The sequence below is a fragment of the Mus musculus genome, chromosome 14 (genome assembly GCF_000001635.26).
Source record: "Mus musculus strain C57BL/6J chromosome 14, GRCm38.p6 C57BL/6J".
NCBI lineage: Eukaryota > Metazoa > Chordata > Mammalia > Rodentia > Muridae > Mus > Mus musculus.
Window position 1 is genome coordinate 12,599,034 of NC_000080.6, and position 17,764 is coordinate 12,616,797.

A 17,764-nucleotide genomic window follows, 5' to 3' on the forward strand; every position below is an offset into this window, starting at 1 on the left:
CTGTCTCCCAAGTGCTGGGATTAAAGGTGTGTACCACCACGCCCAGTGTCTCCCTCCTTTCTTTCATGTCCCCTTTCCTTTTTATCTCTCTCTTCTTTCCATGTCTCTGTCTCTTCCTACTTCCTCCCTCTCCCCATTTTCTCCTTCTCCTATTTTGTTCCCTTTCTCTCTCTCTCTCTCTCTCTCTCTCTCTCTCTCACATCAGTGTCTCACTTAGTTGTCTAAGCTTATTTTACATTAGCTGTATAGCCCAGGCCTTCAACTACTACTATGTAGCTAGGATTATAGGTCTGGGTCAGCAATTATCCCACCAGGCTTAGCAGAATTTGCTCACAGGATCAGAGTGGTAAAGTGACCTGGGCTACTCTTTTCATGTTAACCAAATAGGAAGCAAAGGCTTTCGCCCAGTTTCTTTAAGAATTCTAGCTTTTGGGTCAGCATATGCATTAGCTTTTCTCTGGATAGTAAGATAAGCAATAGTGAAGTCCTAAGATACAGAGCTAGCATCATGCAGCTTTAGGGCTGCAGATAAGGCAGGAAACAGCAGGAACTAAGGCAATCTGGAAAGCACAGGCTCCATCTACAGGGAACCTAACACTTCTCTGTCCCCAGTTCAATGACCTGATACTCTGCTTTTTCCTGCTTGAAGAGAGACGTCTCAGTCTAAATTATGATCAGAAATTTGATTTAGAAATGCTGACATTCTGAATAGAAAGAAATAAAATGTGCCAACTTTATGTACATCACTTTCACAGTTATGATCTTTGTGTGCCAAACTGAAACAGCTCTTGAGCACCATGTCTCCAGGCTAGCCTGAAGTCACTTCCAACTTCTAGAATTCCTTATCCCCATTCAATCACTTTCTATTCTGACAGTTAGCAATGCAGGGGGGTACTCTGCCACAGAAGCAAGAAGAAGAGAAAAGATGAGACCAACTTTAACCTTCAGAATAAAATGACATCTGTTAGTGACCTACACTGAGTAGCATTTGTGGAAAATCATTTTCTCTACAAAAGAGTAATAGCATTACAAAGGAAGAGAAGTGGATATTGGAAAAGACACATGCTTCTAATGGTTTTGATTCAAGGACGCACATTTGGGGTGCATAAGCCTTCATTTTGCTATGCAATAGTCTATGGATTCTCAATCAGAGTGTATAGGAATCACTTGTAAAGCAGAGGCCACAAGATTCCCCTTCTTGAGCATCTTCTGCTCAGTGGGTTGGCTTGAACCCAGGACTCCTCCTCTCAGATGGTGTCAGGTGATGCTGCTGCTGGTGCAGGGGCCATACTATGAGAGAACCCCTTAGCTGGGGTTTTGGAAAATTATCTCACACTTAAGTCCCTTCCATTTTTGTTTCTTTTGTTTTGTTTTTTTTTCAAATATGCAGAGGCTTCTTTTTATTATTTTCTTTCTTTCTTGAGAGTGTGTGGTACGCATGTGCAGATGCACATGTGGAAGTCAGAGGACAGCCTCAGGTGTTAGGCCTTGTCTTCCACCTTGTTCGAGATTGGGTCCTTTACTCGTTGCTGTGTACAGTCCTGCCTGCTTTCCACATCTCTGCAGGAGTGATGGGTACAAATGCTCACAGCAGCTTCAGGCTGGATTCGACAGGTGTAAACTGGGGACCCCACACTTGTGTGGCAAGCACTTTCCTTGGCCCCATCTTAGTGAATTTATCTGTGAAGTGGGGACATGATATGTACCGGTGGGGCTAGAAAGGCAATGTCCATAACCAAAAGTTTTCATACTGGAGAAGAAACACATGCATAGGAGAAAGGGGAATATGCCTTGGAAGGAGAACAATTTAGAATCTGAAAGACCTGGCCTTAAATCGGATTCTGAGCCTTCATTAACTGTGGCATTTGCAAGTGTTGGGCTTTGTTTGCACACCTGAAAACACCTCCAAGGCCCTTGTGAAGAAGGGTTCACACAGCTGCCTTCTGAGCATACCTGTTGCTTTTGGTGGCTTCACTCCCTTGCCCTCATTCACAGCACCATGGGCCTGTTTGTTTGTTTGTTTGTTTTGTTTTTTGTTTTTTTGTTGTTGTTTGTTTTTTTTTCCCTTGTCTTGTCACAAACTGAGCTTGTGCTCAGTCTCTTTAAGCCATTCAATTCTCTGCTTATTTGAAAAATATTACGCAGCAGTGTACAAATCTGAATGGTAGCCCGCCCTGATGCTAGGACAGTCCATCCCCACCTGCTCCTGTGTCCACTCACTGTGCTCTGCTTCCCAAACACATCCATGAATAGAGGTGTGAAGGCTTTGGCTGGCGGTTTTACTACAGTGTGCATTTAGTTTTCCAATTAAAAAGTATGTGGGGACTCAAGGGTATTGCAATCTGTGCTTGTATTTATAAGCCAAAGCCATTTGAATCCTGCATGCAGAGAGCATGGCTGAGGCCTCACCTACACCTATCTTCCAAGTAACCAGCTATTTAATATTGAGGTCTAATCATGAATTAGAAAGTTACATAGTTAAAAGCTTCATGACAGTAAATGGAATACTTTCTACCCTCCCATATGTTGGAAGACAAGAGTGGCTAGGAAATAAATTGCCACCTTTAACTGGCAGTAATCAAATCCAAAGGCACCAAAAGAACAGCACTCAGTACCTCGGTGGCAGTTCTTCAAAAAAAATGTAAAAAGACAAAGCTTCTGTGAGGTTACACTGGTGATTTTTCTCACCCAAAGGAAAGTATGTGGGGACTCAAGGGCATTGCAATCGAGACCCACCTCTTCTGACACTGTGATGTGAAGGTGGGCCGATTGGGGGAAAAATGACTTACCCACAGCATCCTTAATGACAGACCAGAAGGTAAGTTATCCTTTCCACACACTAATTAAATGTACAAAACTATCATCATGTCTCCTGGTCTTTCTAAATCTGAGATCATCAGACAATTCCTATGGGATCTAGGGCTCTCATAAAGCAATAATAAATGTTTGTGGGAATAAAGTCACATTGCTTGACTTGAACATTATAAAAATGTATCAAAATATTGCAGGGTCCTTTATAAACATGTATGTATCAGTTAAATGTGTATGTGTGTGTGTTCCTGGGCGGCCCATTTGGAGAGTTTTTATACAGTTTCTAGGGCAGAATAGAGCATCAGCAACAGGCACAATATGATTGGTGGAACAGTGCACTCTTTAAACTGATTGGTCTTTAGGGAATGAGGTAGTAGGGGCTTAATTAGCCTTTTCGTTCTGGTCTATGTGCTCTCTGACCTGTCTTTTCCAGGAGGGGAGGAGTGCCTGGTGGAATTTTCCAACATCTCTGAGCTGACTTCTTCACAACACCCCCACATAATTTGAATAGTTTGTTAAAGTACATCCCAGTCTGTCCTGCATCCACACAGCTTTTCTTGAGGCACAATTTTAGGAGCCATACAATTCTCCCACAGTGTATAGCTCTGTGACTTTTTAATAAGCTTACCAAGCTGTAACACAATCATCTGAAATTCCCTTAGGCCACACTCCCCAGCAATACATCTTATGCCTATTTCTACTTTCAACCTTATATCACATTGATACTAAACTCTCTAATCCTATAGATTAACCTTCTGTAGATTAGTGTTCGATATGAGTGGGGTCATACTATCATATCACTTGTGCAAGAAGCCAGCTTCTTGCAATAAGTATTATATTGATGAGGTTCATTCATATCAACATGTGCATCAGTAAGTGTTCTTTTTATAGTATTCTGCTATGCACACATGTTGCATTTTCCTTTTATCCATTCATCCATTGTGTAGGATTAAGGCTGTTACTGTTCTCTAAATATATTTGTGTGGACATGTGACTTCAGTTCTCTTGGGTTGGTATCTGAGCATAGCATAGCTAGATATCATCACAGTTGTATATTGAGCCTTTTGAGAAAAAAAATGCTAACTTAATTTCTAAAGAAGCTGTGTCATTTTATGCTCCATTTACCTATAGACTTGGGTTAGATGGGACCAAGTAGTTCTTAGCTGTCAGAACTAGTTTCCCAGTGAAGTCTGATGTTGGTGAATCAACATCATTCAAAAGGAAATACAATTGGAGCCAACATGGTTAGAGATATAAAGGAATGCATTGACTCTCCCAGAGCACTCTGTTGAGTTGGCCTGGGCCAAGTCTTACTCTGGGGGCTGAGATCAACAAAACAAAAAACAGAACAGAATGCTTCACAACGACTCTACCATATAGCCACCAGGAAAGACAATGGGGAAAAACAAAAAACAAAAACAAACAACTCTTTCTAACTGCTCTAGATCTCACATCTCAAATGATAATGTAGGTTTCTAAAATGTAAGCTTTCTAAATTGCCAAAAGCCTTTCCAGAATCCTTGAGACTGCCTTAAGACAGGGAAAATAATTCAAAATTACATTTGTTAGTTGTCTCTTCAGACCTCACTTCCTTAGGAGAGAGGTGGGCTTCAGGAGTGGGCGATGGTACTGCTGATTGGGTGACCCATCCTAGCAAGCTGTTAATTTAAAAACTATTCCAGGACCGAAGGGTGAAAGCAAGATTTGCTGGGCTAAGCACATGGGTCTCCTTGGCTATCTTACCATACCAGTACACTTTCAGAGATTTGGGACTTACCTCCAAGGAGAAGGACAGCAGGACATCTGACTTAGAAAGCTGGTTCTCACTCTCCTCACCCATGTCAATGATGGAAGCATTGTGACTGCGTTTCAGTTTCTGTAGCTTGAACTCTCCACCCTTGGACACCGGCATGCTCTCCAAGTTGGCCATGAGCAGGTTGACGGAGGACTTCAGCTCCTCAATGTACATGTTTTCCATTTCTTTGGATACGAACTTAGGAAATTTGCGTTCCTTGTAAGAGAAAGGGCAAAGTATAATCAGAGTAGAGACCTGACTCACATAGAAGGTTTGCACACCAGAGACAGATTTGACCATATCAACCACTAACAAATTTACCCTGGCATTAAGGAAGTGTGTTCGGAAGACATTCCATCTGGATGTGGAGCCAGCTTTTCTAGTTACTCATAATCTCTCCACAGGTAGGGAGACAGACATAGACATCTAGTAAGGAAGAAGAGTTTGATTATTTTACTCTTTGCCCTGGTTCTGTCCAGGAAACTAGATTTGTGGAAAGAAAAATGGGTGATTTTTTTTTGTTTGTTTGTTTTCAAATCTAATCCCAGTTTCAACATTTTTTTCCTTCTTTATCAAATGCAGCTGAGTTGTTTGTAAGTTATGTGAACAGAAGCACACCCCATTTCTGGATATCTGTACAGAATTTTCTCCCATTCATAATTCAAAAGTAGCTCATTTGAGATGTTTCAACCACAGCCTGTGGCTATTTCTAAGACAAATACTTAACTATCCTCAAGAAAAATTGAAAACATTAACAAAGTAAAGAAAAACATGATTGCAAGTGTTCAGGAAAGTAGTCACGGTGCGTAAGAATTGGCCACTGTCATTCTACCTCTCAGCTACAGCTTCTGTTGGGGAGGCAACACTCTAATCGTGCTACATGGTTGTCCACTCAGACCTCTAAGTTTCCTGAGTGCCTTGAATTGGATTGATGATCTTATCAAAGAGCCACTTCCAAGCTGGAAGATGAAATCTCCCATGAAACCCTACTCTACAGCCTTGTAATTGATAGGGTGAGAGGCAAGCCAAATCTTTTTGGCTTTCTTTTTATTTTATAAGTTATAGACAAATTCAGTTTAAACTGGTTTAAACAACTGGAGGAACTGATTAGCTTGGGAATATCCCAGGATAAACTCAGCTTCAAGCAAGGTTGAAACTAGAGTTCAAATGCTATAACCCCAAATAAGTGTTTCCCCAAAACCTTGCTTTTAAGATTCTCTGTATGATTTGTGTTTTTGATTGCTAACAGAACGAGAATAGTGTCTATCAGCATCGAAATAAACTCTGGGCACATCTGTGGGGGTGTTTCTGCATTAGTGTAATTAAAGAGCCACCTATTCCATGGGTATCAGGGACTGACTAAACCGAAGAAAGTGACTATTAACCTTCATTGCTCTCTGCTTCCTAACTGGACACAATGCCACCAGACACTTCCCACCACCTTCTGCTGATCCTTCACTGCCAATAGACTGCACTTTCGAAGTATGAATCAAAAGAATCCCTTCCTTCTTTAACTTCTTTAACTTGCTTCTGGTCAAATATTTGGGCCTAGAAACAAGAAAATTGCTCCAAACTTAGTGTGGTTCCACTCAATGTCCCTATAACATCGCTGAGGATCTACACATCATGATATCATATTAATTATCTATGGGAAAAATAAATACTTTGTCTCTATGAGAGATTAATGAATTGCCATATAGCTGGGATGGACCTTGATCTAGAGCACATGAGACGTGAATTGGTTTGATAATTCTTCAGGCCAAGGAGTAAGAGGTTGATTACATGGATGCTCAACTAAAGTCAACTAACCAGTTCTATTAAGTGACCGCTAATCAAGCATATTCACTATTTTAAGCAACCGAATTGAGAAGCATCAAGAATGCAATGGGTAGTTAGTTGTCAATGAAGCTGAAACAAAATGAACATTTCCCTGAGCGTTTGCTGCCATATTGAATCAATCCAGTAATGACTAAGCAAAGAGGAGTGAAAGAAAGGACAAGCAATAGAGAAGGAGGGCTAAAGAGAAGGGACTAGAGGAAAGTATACAGGAAGGAGAAAGCAGGAGAAAAGCAGGAGAACTTGTTCAGAATCGTGGAAATGAAGCTTGGCTTCTATCAACTTTCTAATTCACACATGGTCTAACATCGCCTCTTGAATGTCAATTCCTTGGAATTGTGATTTAAATATAAAATGTCCTCCATAGGGACATGTGTTTGAACACTTGATTCCCTAGTTGGCATCCTTCTGTTTGAGAAGGATATGGAACCATTACGAAGTGGAACCTTGCTTGAGGAACTAGGGCACTGGGAATGGATTTTGAGGTTTCATTTGCTGTTGTCTCTCTGTGTCCTGAATGTAGATGTGATGTCATCAACTTACTTCCTGATCCTGCCTGCTGTCATGCCTTCCTGACATGATGGATTCTGTCTGGGACTGTAAGCCTAACTAAGCTCTTTCTCCCTTAAGCTGCTTGTCAAGATTATTTTAATCACAGAAAGAGAGAGAGAGAGAGAGAGAGAGAGAGAGAGAGAGAGAGAGAGAAGAGAAGAGAAGAGAAGAGAAGAGAAGAGAAGAGAAGAGAAGAGAAGAGAAGAGAAGAGAAGAGAAGAGAAGAAAAAAAAGAAACTAATACACTTGGGAGTCTCCTCTTCCTTTTAGTAATTTCCCTGACCGCTAGTTAGCTAAGAGTGTTTTGTTCTTATGAGTCAGCAACTTCACTGCAATAGGTGCAGATCTTTCTCTTAGAGCTTCTGAGTGATGCCCGTGGGCTGGGCCAGGCTCTGGCCTTAGCCAGTGGTGTTTCCTAAGGGCTAGTCCCCCTTTTCTCTTGCTCCTTGGTCACTCTCAGCCTTTTGTCTTCTTCCACATTCAACTTCAACACGTCTCCTTGTCGGGTTACCACTACTTTCTACTTTATGGGTATCTGTTATTGAAATGGCCAGCTGTTTGTTTTCCTTTCAAACCCTGTATAAACCCTAACCCTTCAGTATGATGGCATTTATAATGAGACCTCAAGGATACAGCCCTTATGAACAAGATGATTGCCTTCCAGCAAGGCCACAGCTAATGTATTTGCTCTTCCTTCCATGCATGGACCTTGTGGAACGATGACTGTCTAGAGATCAAAGAAGGAGTTGAGGCTTTGCCGCTGCCTTAACCTTGATCTCCCAGTAGTATGGAACTATAGGAAACAAATTCTGGTTTTTTTTTTTTAAGCAGCCTGAATAGACTAAGATAGCATACTTAAAATCAACAAATCATTTATGAGTTGTATTTGCTTAGTGTCTGTCTTTCCTTCTGGGCTATGAATCAGGGTCACACAGTTTTGACATCCCACTAAAAAATCTTAACATCCACATAATGTGTAACACTTAGTAAGCATTCAGCATATATGAACTGAGTAGCTGTGTCAATGACTTATCAAAAAATCGATATTAAATATTAAAGTAGCTACCACTCAGCAGCGAGGAGAGGCAGGATGACCATGACTTAAGTCTGCTGTCCCATGGGAAATGAGTACAGGGGTCTGAACTTATGCAGCATCCTCAGTGTTCTGGTTCCTTTTAGAAGCTCTGAATTCAACCACTTCCTGCTTAAAGGTGGTACTCACACTGTGTGGGGTTTTCTACATACACTGTAGGCGGATGTGTAAGCAGCAGGCTGGAAATAATATACTCACAGTATTGACAGAAGTTAGTGGTGAGTCAATGAGAGAGGCTTCCCAACGCCTAATATCTCTAAACCTTCCCCTCATGCTTGAAATTCCTGATTCTTAAACTCCTTAAGGGTCACTGGGGAATCCGTAAAACTGGGACAAAGTTGGTGTAGAACCCTGAAGGTAAGGGAACTTGAGTGCTTGGCTGTCCTAACTTAGAAAACACACAAACCAATGAATACTGCGGCTGTCATTAGAAAGATTCTGGTAGGAGAATGCAATCATTTCTCCAAGGCTTCACTGTTATTTGGGGTGGGGGTGGGGGAAGATGTATACAGAATCATCAAAGTAAACATTTGAATAGACAACCAAGGGATATGGATGCTTCCTGAGAGAACCGGTGGGGCTTCACAGAGGACGTATATTTGGCTAGAGGTCTGATCAATTAAGAAGAGTTTGCCTTGAGGTTCAGTTAGCTGAGAACAGAGCTATTGCTTTTTTCCCCTTCAATGGAAGATGTAGATAACCATGAGTCCAAGAGGATTCAGATCACTAAACATAGTCCACATAGTGCTGCCCACTTTTTCTACACAGAGTCCATCTGGAGAGTGAAGAGAAGACAGAGGAAGACATGGTCTCAACAGTACCTATATCACAGAAAGACTACCAAATGACAAAGTTTATACCCCAAGAGTTTAAAGTGTGGTAATTTGTCTTTTCATCTTTATCTTTATTTTTTAAAAGTTGTGAAGTTCACATTAAGCACCCCAATCCCACTTATTTCCCTCACACCTTGTACCTGCCCTCCACCCTTGCAACCTTCCTCTCTAACAAAGGAAAACATATTTCATCATGGAAGCTGCAGTGTGTTAGTGTATCCCACAGTTTACCTTTTGTCCTCACTTCCCTGCTTGCCAATGTTCATTGCAATAACTTGTTGGTCTGGAACAAGGTCCCTTGTTTCTGCTACTCGATTAATACTGGATCCTCACTGGGACTCCCCTTGGATATCCTGCTGTTGCCCTGTATCATGGATATCCTGCAGCTTTGGATCTGTAGAACCAGCCTCTTATGCACTCTAGCATTTCATCAGTGGGGTAGTGGGCCAATTGAAATCCCTGGATCTGGTCCTGGAAGGTATCTGTGCTGGACAGTTGCCAGCTCTCCTGCCCCCACAGTATTGGGATGAATTATCCTGGCTAGCCCTGGCTGGCCCATCCAATGCCACCATCAAGGGGCAGAGCCAGTTTTTATGCTGTCCTGCTCTCAGGTCTGACTTACCCTCAACTCCTATAACCAGGGCTAGCCCTATTCTGCTGCCTAGGTGAGCTGCATGGCCCACTCTCCCATGTGTTTCAGTTGATTTGGGAGAGATAGCCCTTGAGTCATGAAAGCATGAGCGCTGGCCCTCATCTGCTATAGCATTTGGGAGAGTAGACCCTGCACCTTGTCTGGGCAGTACATCAGAGCTGGTCCTGGTCATGGGGATTGTGGGTGAGCTGGCCCTGTGGGTATGAGCTCAGGAGAGCCGACCCGGACTCTTGTCTGCTGTGAGGTGGCACAGACGAGGGAGAGTCGTCCTCCCTTCCTTGGCTCTTGCCACCCATGGTTGGTGGGAGAACTGGACAGGTCCTTTATCTTTATTTTAAAGCTCAAATATTAGTATAGATGGGGTATTTGAAAGGGAAGTTAGTAAATAGGATCTTGCAATTTTACTAATAGTTGTTGTCTTTTCCATGGGGAGAAAAAGAATAGCATTTATGAAATAGTTTGCCTTTTCCTAATCAGCTTTGAGAGAGTGCATCAAGTCTGGTATCTACTGTCACTTACTTGTGACTCACTTAAGGGTGTGTGTGTGTGTGTGTGTGTGTGTGTGTGTGGTGTATATGCTTACCTGCATGATGTCTCTGTGTGTGTGCATAAGATGCATATGCTTGCATACATAATGTCTATGTACACATGTGTGTATGTGTGTGTATATGATGTATATGCTTGTATTCATAATGACTCTTTCTTTCTCTCTCTGTGTGTGTATGTGTGTGAGTGTGTGTGTGTGTGCATGCTCATGTGAGTGCAGGCACACATGTAGAGGTTTGAAGGCAACTTTGGGTGCTGGTCCTTGCTTTCTGTCTTTTGAAATGGGGTCTCTTTGTTACTTGTTGTTGTGTATGCCAGGCTAACTGGCCCATGAGTTTTTGCCTGTGCCTTCCACTTTTTTATGAGAAGGTTGAGATCATAGGCATGCTCTACCACATTTGGCTCTATGTGGGTTTTGGCCTTTATGACCTCATATTTATATAGCAAATGCTACTGTGCCATCTCCCAGATCCACTTGATGCCTTTAATTCCTCTGTCTTGTCGTGTTTGAAGAAGACCCAGTGAATGGTCGCAGACTTCAACGTTCTGTCGCAGAGTTATTTCCCACCAAATTCTGCAGCAGAACACTGGGAAAACCCAAAGAATGATGACTCGTCCCAGAAGTTGGACAGTTTCAAATGGCATCATAAAAAGAACTCGATAAAACTGAAGCCTGTGAAGGAAAACAAAGCCATTCATTTTCTCCTCTGAGCACGGAGCCTTTGGAAGAAAGCATTTTGTCAGTCTAGGCTGTGATTCTTGAGAGGAAGTTTCAGTGGCAGACTCATTACAAGCACATTTCAAAGCCGCGGCTGTGCCCAATAAGAGAACTGTAGCTTTCCATCTCCATTGTCTTCTTTCCAGAGATAAAAATGACAAAAATTACTTTTTATTCATATTGCTTTATGAAAAAAGACAGGCACGGTGTGGGGTGGGATGGAGCCTCTAGACAAATCTTTGCTGACCACTCACTGTTGTTTTTGCTGGACAATATTGCTCAGTGGGGACAGTCACCAGGGCTAATCATGTCCAGCTACATTAACGGAATATTGTAATACTTTCAAAAAATAATAATACCTATAAGCACTATAAGACTTCCTAGCTATTGGCTTTTCCATACAAGTTTTGAATATTTATCTAGGAAGAAGGAATGGGTTGTGTGTGAAATCTGACAAGGCTATGCTCACTCAAAGAGAATAGCCTGAGATTCAAATGACATTCTCATGTGGGATTAGGAGGAAGGTGACAGAAAGGCAATAGGTAGGGGAGCTCACCAACAGTCTTGTAGCTGCTTCATCCGATTCCCCCAATCCTTCCCGGGTTCCTCCCTGCTTCAAGTGCTGTGGTTACCAGTGGGAAGTGAGGGAGCCAGCTGGAGGTAATGATCATGTGCACACATGACACAAAAGCCACCCATCAGATACCATGAAATTATAGACATCCACAGGCAACGCAGAAGATATCAAGGAACCTTATCTAGCATAGGGTGAAGCAGCTCGGTGTCCTGGGCTGATGCTTGCTGGCTTTGTGATGTTTTATAGCTAGTTGGGGTTTCATATTTGCAATATAGAAAATAAAATAAACCCCACAGGGTTCCCATGAAGAGTAAAAGACACTAAGAAACATGGAAACTTATTGACCACTGATTCAGTCTCATCCATCTCTGTTCATTTTTGTCTTTCTGTCTGTGTATATGTCTCCACACATATACCAACTGTTATACTGCCACCATCACCACCAGAATTACTGGTAAGAAAGATAGCCAGTGGCTGCAGTGAAGCTGATCAAGCTAGATCACATTACAGCATTCTATGTGCCACTTACGTGTCACACTGAATTGATGGTTCAGTTTAGGGCTCTGGGTGTGGTGGGAAGCTGACTTACTCTTGTCTTCCTTCTGTCTGAAGGAGAGAGGGCACACACGTGCTGATTCATCTGATGGTGAACATGTTTACAACAGAAACAGCATGGGCTGTACAGTCCCTTCCCTGAAGTCCAGATGTCCCTCGGCAAGCATTCTGAATCCAAGGAGACAGCTCTGCAAATCACCGCTACTTCACTTTTGCATCTATATAACTGAAGGGGATGCAGAAATGCTAATGGACGTTGGGTAGCTGTTTGCTGGAGTAACAGCGGACAGGGAGAGAGGGCAGGAGAGACCAGTCCTCCCATCCTGTCTTGGAGTCATTTCCTACTTTGAAGACAGGACTCTTCTTTCTGCTTTCTTGTTGAGTGAACCCAGGCATAGCAATTAAACCTTCTGATATAACTATTTTGGGAGAATTACTGTAATGCCAAAGATTGCTTGTAACTGGTCTAAGTGAGAAGAGCTGACTTGGGGGTTGAGTGAAATGAAGGTCCATATTTGGAAAGTAACTCAGTAAATCTAGAAGGCAAATTAGTCAAGAATATAGTTTTTAATCAAAGTAAACTTGATCAAATCTTCCAATATCTCTGCTTTGGGCTCTGTTCTGATAAAGCACAATTCTGTCCATAAGGCTCTGAGAGGGTTGAGGGGATTGTCATGTGAAACAGCTATAGGAGAGCCTGGCACTTAGGAAACACTACGTGAAAGGCGGTTAATAGTATTAGGTATATCTGGGACAACCTGCTTCAAAATGATCCTGAAGTAATACTGGTAAAGTACCTCCGCGCCCGAGGGGTATATGACCAGCACCCATGTGTCCAGTGAGGTCCTTACTTTTATCTGAGGAAGGTTCTTTAGCTCAAGCTGTCCTTGAACTGGATATATAGCTGAGGATAATTTTGAACCTCTGATTTTCCTGTCTTCACCTCCAGAATGCTGGGATTGCAGCATGCACCAGCAGGCCCTGTTTGTGAGATACTAGGTACTTCAGTCAGTATTCTATCCATGCTAAAGGCAGCATGCTTAGTTGGTTAACTGTACCAGAGTTAGCTACGAAGAAACTTGGGTTAACCATAGGCTGGATTCTTAGAACTGCAAATTTGAGGAAAGTAGGAGGACAAAGAGGTAAGGGGAAGGAAAGGGATGTTAAGAAGTAGGTGATGGCCGACTGGTTCCCTTTTTGTATATTTCAGAAGCTATCAAATAGCTAGACATCATATATGAAAAGCAAGGAGTGCTGCCTTATAGAATAAGAATGGTTAACCAATGTGATGCAGAGACAGCAGCAGGGTAGTCCTGGTCTTCTATGGCCTCTGCTTCTAGCTCTTGCCAGAGGTCTGGCTCTTATACACCCATCATCCCTATGCTTCTTGTCCCTTATGATCATCCTGGTTTTCATATAAGTTTGCTCTGGTTGGTGCCTCTAACCTGCAGTTAGAGGTGCTTAATCCATCTTGTTAATCCATCATAGGGGAGAACAGAGTGGACTGGACATCATGGATGGGCCAATATTCAGCAATTTCTGGTTATAACACATATAGGAACTGACCTTCAGGATATGAATTGAATTGCACATCCTCACTAAAACTCAATGTGATGTTGGTAATAGATAACCAGGGAACACCAAAGAAAGATAAACAGAGGTGCATCATTTAAGTTTGTCAAGAGCTGGAAGATAGGCAACATCTTCATGTTTTATCCTATGTTTGGTAGCTCCAACTAAGTTTAGGGAAAAGCAGTCACACAATTAAACCTCAGAAGTTCCTGATCTCACAAATGCAAGCATTGAGACTGTTCCTCAGTGCTGCAATGGAGTTTGTCTCTTCCCACACATTTGTTCTTGCAGCTTTATTCTGCAGACATTTTCCTACCAACATTACCATCATTATCCTGCAGTTCATTGTGCCTAGGAAAGAGCATCATCGGTTTGGTTTGCATCAGTTATCACCTGTTAGCCTGTTCATCATGACCAGGGAAGGTTAGGGGTCACATTTGGTTCCCTTTGAATGAAGGACTCCCTCTAGGGACCAGTGAGCTTGGACCTGGGGATGAAGCTCAACGGAAGAGCAATGAAGGTCAGGGCCAATGCCAACGAGTTATGATGAGGGTGCCACTGGAGTAGAAGAATACTCCATAAGACCACAGACAGCTTTGAGGAGAACAGATAATAGAAATGTGAAGAGGTCACTTGGAGTCCTTGGTACCTTTAGCTGTTTGGAGACCCTACATGGAGCCTCATCTGACTCTAGTCCTAGTAAATAAAGTCATCTGAATGGCCTTGTTCATTTTCTAGGAAAACTCAGCTCACTTTACTTTGTATGAAAATGTTTAAGATGGGGGCTCAGGGAGGGGTCTTTTGATTTTTTTTCAGAGATAAGTGTTATTGATTTACTATATAGCAATGTTATCTACAGTCTTGAAAAGTTAAAAATCAGCCTAACATTAGTTTCTTGAATTATAATACTAAGCTTCAAAGAAAATAAAACATAAGCAAGACGTGTAAGCATATTCATGGGGAGGTAATAGTTACCCGATAGGCAAATAAGTGCTCCAAGCTGCCCTTGTTTTCCAGGAAATCCACCGAAAGGAGACACTGAGTTTACCAAAGAGGTAAATTCTCAAACCTTAGTGATATTTACTCTCACTTTAAACAGATTTCAAAACACAAGAGTCTCCCACACTACCTTTAGCCAAATCTGTAGCTGCTCACTATTTATAGCCACCAGACTGACTTGACTATACGCCTTAAAGGTGTCTAAAAAAACAAGACGCAAACATTTCTGCAATACTAAGCACTAACAGAGTGTTTTCCATCCTGAAATCTTCCCTTGACTTTTCATCTAGCAAGACTCCTTTTTATACATTCAAACTGGGCTACTTCTTCCTGTGGTAGGGGCTTCAGCACAAGGCTCTCTCCTGCTCACCCCCACCCTGCCATTTCTGACAGCCTGTCACCTGTCCCCACAGCCAGAAGAGAAAAGTAGCTGTAGAAATGGTCAACACGTTGTCCTTAATGGCTCTTTAAAATCAATTATGCTTTTAAAGTATTCCATTAAATATTATTCATTTTAAATAGAAGTTTCTTGGGGGAACCCTTAAATTCTTTGCTAGGGTAACTGCCTCACCTATTGCCAGCCTGTTATTTCATGGCCTATTATGGTTTGGATATTAAAGTGTCTGTGTAAAAACTTAGAAATATTCAAGGCTTGGCTGTTGGCTTTTGAGGGGGTGATTGGATCATAAGGGTTTTGATTCATTAATGGACTAATTTGCTGATTAAGTTATTGCTGGGTGGATTGTGAGAGGTAGGGCCTGTTCATAGGAAGTAGGTCACTGGGGGCTGTAGTCTGAACTTTAAATGTCTCCTGTGGGAGCCTCAATCTGTGCTGCTGTCTGGGAAGGCAGTAGAACCTTCTGGAAGTGGAGCCTTGATTGAAAAAGTGAGATGCCAGGGGAAGTGAGACTACAGCCTTGCTTTACTTCCTGTTTGCTCTCTGCACTCAGAGTGTGAATACAATGTGAATGCCCAGCTTCCTGCTTCTGACCGTGTTTTTCCTGCCCACGGTCCCATCTTCCCTGCCATGATGGGCTGCATCTCTCTGAAAGTCCAAGGCAAAATAAACCCCTTCTTTTCTTAAGTTGCTTTGCTGGGTTGATTTATCATAGCAACAGAAAAAAGAAACAAAGACACAGTTTTGAAGGGTACACGCCCCTGAGCCCTTCTTGTCTGCTTCTGCTTCCTGGATGGCAGGAGGTGGCACATGCCCTTACTGCCTCACCTCAAACTCAAAGCACTGTTCCAAGGACTGACACCTCTGACATCATGTGGGAAACCAGGTTCTTCCTCCTCTAAGAACTTTCTGTGGGTATTTTGTCTTAGCTATAAGGACTTACTAACGTGAGACCTCAGCTGATCGTCCAGCACAGCTCCTGCATTAGTGCTTATCTTGCGTCAGCTACATACCTCACTCTCCAAAACAAAGATGATAAATACAATGTTCTTAGTGATATGCTTAATTATTGATTCAGAGGGAGCATACAAACAGAACATCTGGCAGAGTCAGGACCCGATAAATGCTACTGTCATGAAGACTAATTATCAAAACATAAATGTCAACAACAGAAATAAAATAGATGATACCAAGCTATAGGCATCAGCAATAAGGTATGATCCCAAACTTAGAAGAGGCCTAGTCACCAGGAGACTTGGTCAGCTAAGCAAGGGTCTGCATGTGGAATGCTGCAGAACGGAGGTGAGGAGGGAGGCTATCTGCTAAGGGCTCATGTACATGTTTGAGGTCAAATGCTGAAGAATGAGGGAGAAATTGGCTGAGTGGAAGGGAGAAGAAAGATCTCAGGCTGAGAAAGCAGTGGGTACAAAGCTTAGTCCAGGTCTGTGTCATCAGCAGGAGACATTCTGTGGTGGAGTCCTGTAGCTGTGGTGGCAAATTGTCATGTATGATGATACATGAAGAGGATACACTCCACTGCCTCGGAGCCTTGACTGTCATTGAAAAGTGGTTGTATTGTCCTGGAGCTATGTGGGCTGTGCTGAGGGATTCTGAGGCTCTTGCTCAGCTGGTCACATCTGAGGTTTAGAATGGCAACTGGGTTTTTGTCACAGTGAGACATATAATCACTAGTGGCTATTGCAAGAACCAAGGATTCGGACCCTCCCCTCCCCTCCCCTTCCTTTCTCCTTCCCTTATTTCCCTCTTCCCCTCCCCTCCCTTCACTTTCCTTCACTTCTCTTTTTTCTCCTTTCTTTTTCTTTCTACACAGTTTCATGAAGCCAAGGCTGGCCTCAAAGTTACTATGTAGCCAAGAATGACTCTGAACTCCTGGTCTTCCTGCCTCTGCCTCAGGACTGTTAGCGCTACAGGTGTGTGCTACTTTTTCTGGCTTGCTTACTCAGTTCTGAGGACTGCATACCAACTGAGCTATGTTGCCAGCCCCTCTAATTTATCTTCTGAAAGCCCTAATAGTCAGTGCACTTCGTGGGTGGGCGGTGGCCTGGTCCCAGGGAAGAGCCCATGAAGTCCCTTACCCTGGCTATTTGATCTGCCATTTGGAGACGTCCATCCAGCTCTCGTCTGATCTGGGCTGCCTGCTCATCTGGATTGTCCAGCTGTATAAAACACAATCATACAAACATGGAGACTATTAGTTTAGGGCATCAATGCCAAAAAAAACTTGTGACTTTTCATCTTATACAACTCTGTGCCCCCATCTTGATCTATGAACTAATTTCAATTTAAAAACAAATCTCATAACCAATGCATGCAGTCTGAGTGAAATTCCAGATAAATATTTTCCAGGTAGAGCATGTGAAGCTGGACATTTGAGTACATTGCACAGGATCTGTTAGTTACTTGAATTGTTCTAAAGAAATGTTCCTAATGAGGGTCTGATTAACACCTTTTGGGACCGATGACCAAGTTCTCACACAATGAACACTCAGGGAAGAACTAGCTTTATAGCTCTCGGAGACCCCTGGCACGGCACAGATGCGTGGTTCTCCTGTCCCGGTCCATGGAGGGCGTGGTTCTCCTGTCCCGGTCCATGGAGGGCGTGGTTCTCCTGTCCCGGTCCGTGGAGGATTAGTCAGTGCTCTTCTTCTTCTTCTTTTTTTTTTCTTTTTAAATATTTTTATTAGGTATTTTCCTCATTTACATTTCCAATGCTATCCCAAAAGTCCCCCATACCCTCCCCCCCACTCCCCTACCCACCCACTCCCACTTTTTGGCCCTGGCGTTCCCCTGTACTGGGGCATATAAAG

General features: G+C 42.7%; 1 protein-coding gene across 38 annotated transcripts in view; it reads right to left on the reverse strand.

Moving 5' to 3' along the window:
• Cadps (Ca2+-dependent secretion activator) overlaps window positions 1-17,764 on the reverse strand; it is a 450,780-nt gene that overhangs the window by 226,474 nt on the left and 206,542 nt on the right. For all 38 annotated transcript variants that reach the window (XR_003950862.1, XR_003950860.1, XR_001781126.2 and 35 more), the window contains exons 4-5: window positions 17,033-17,113; window positions 4,589-4,822 (exon numbers count right to left, since the gene is read on the reverse strand). Coding sequence is in view for 32 of the 38 variants with exons in the window: in XM_006518048.3 (XP_006518111.1) it covers window positions 4,589-4,822; window positions 17,033-17,113 (315 nt within the window). In the remaining 6 variants the exon portion in view is untranslated. The remainder of the gene's footprint in view (window positions 1-4,588; window positions 4,823-17,032; window positions 17,114-17,764) is intronic.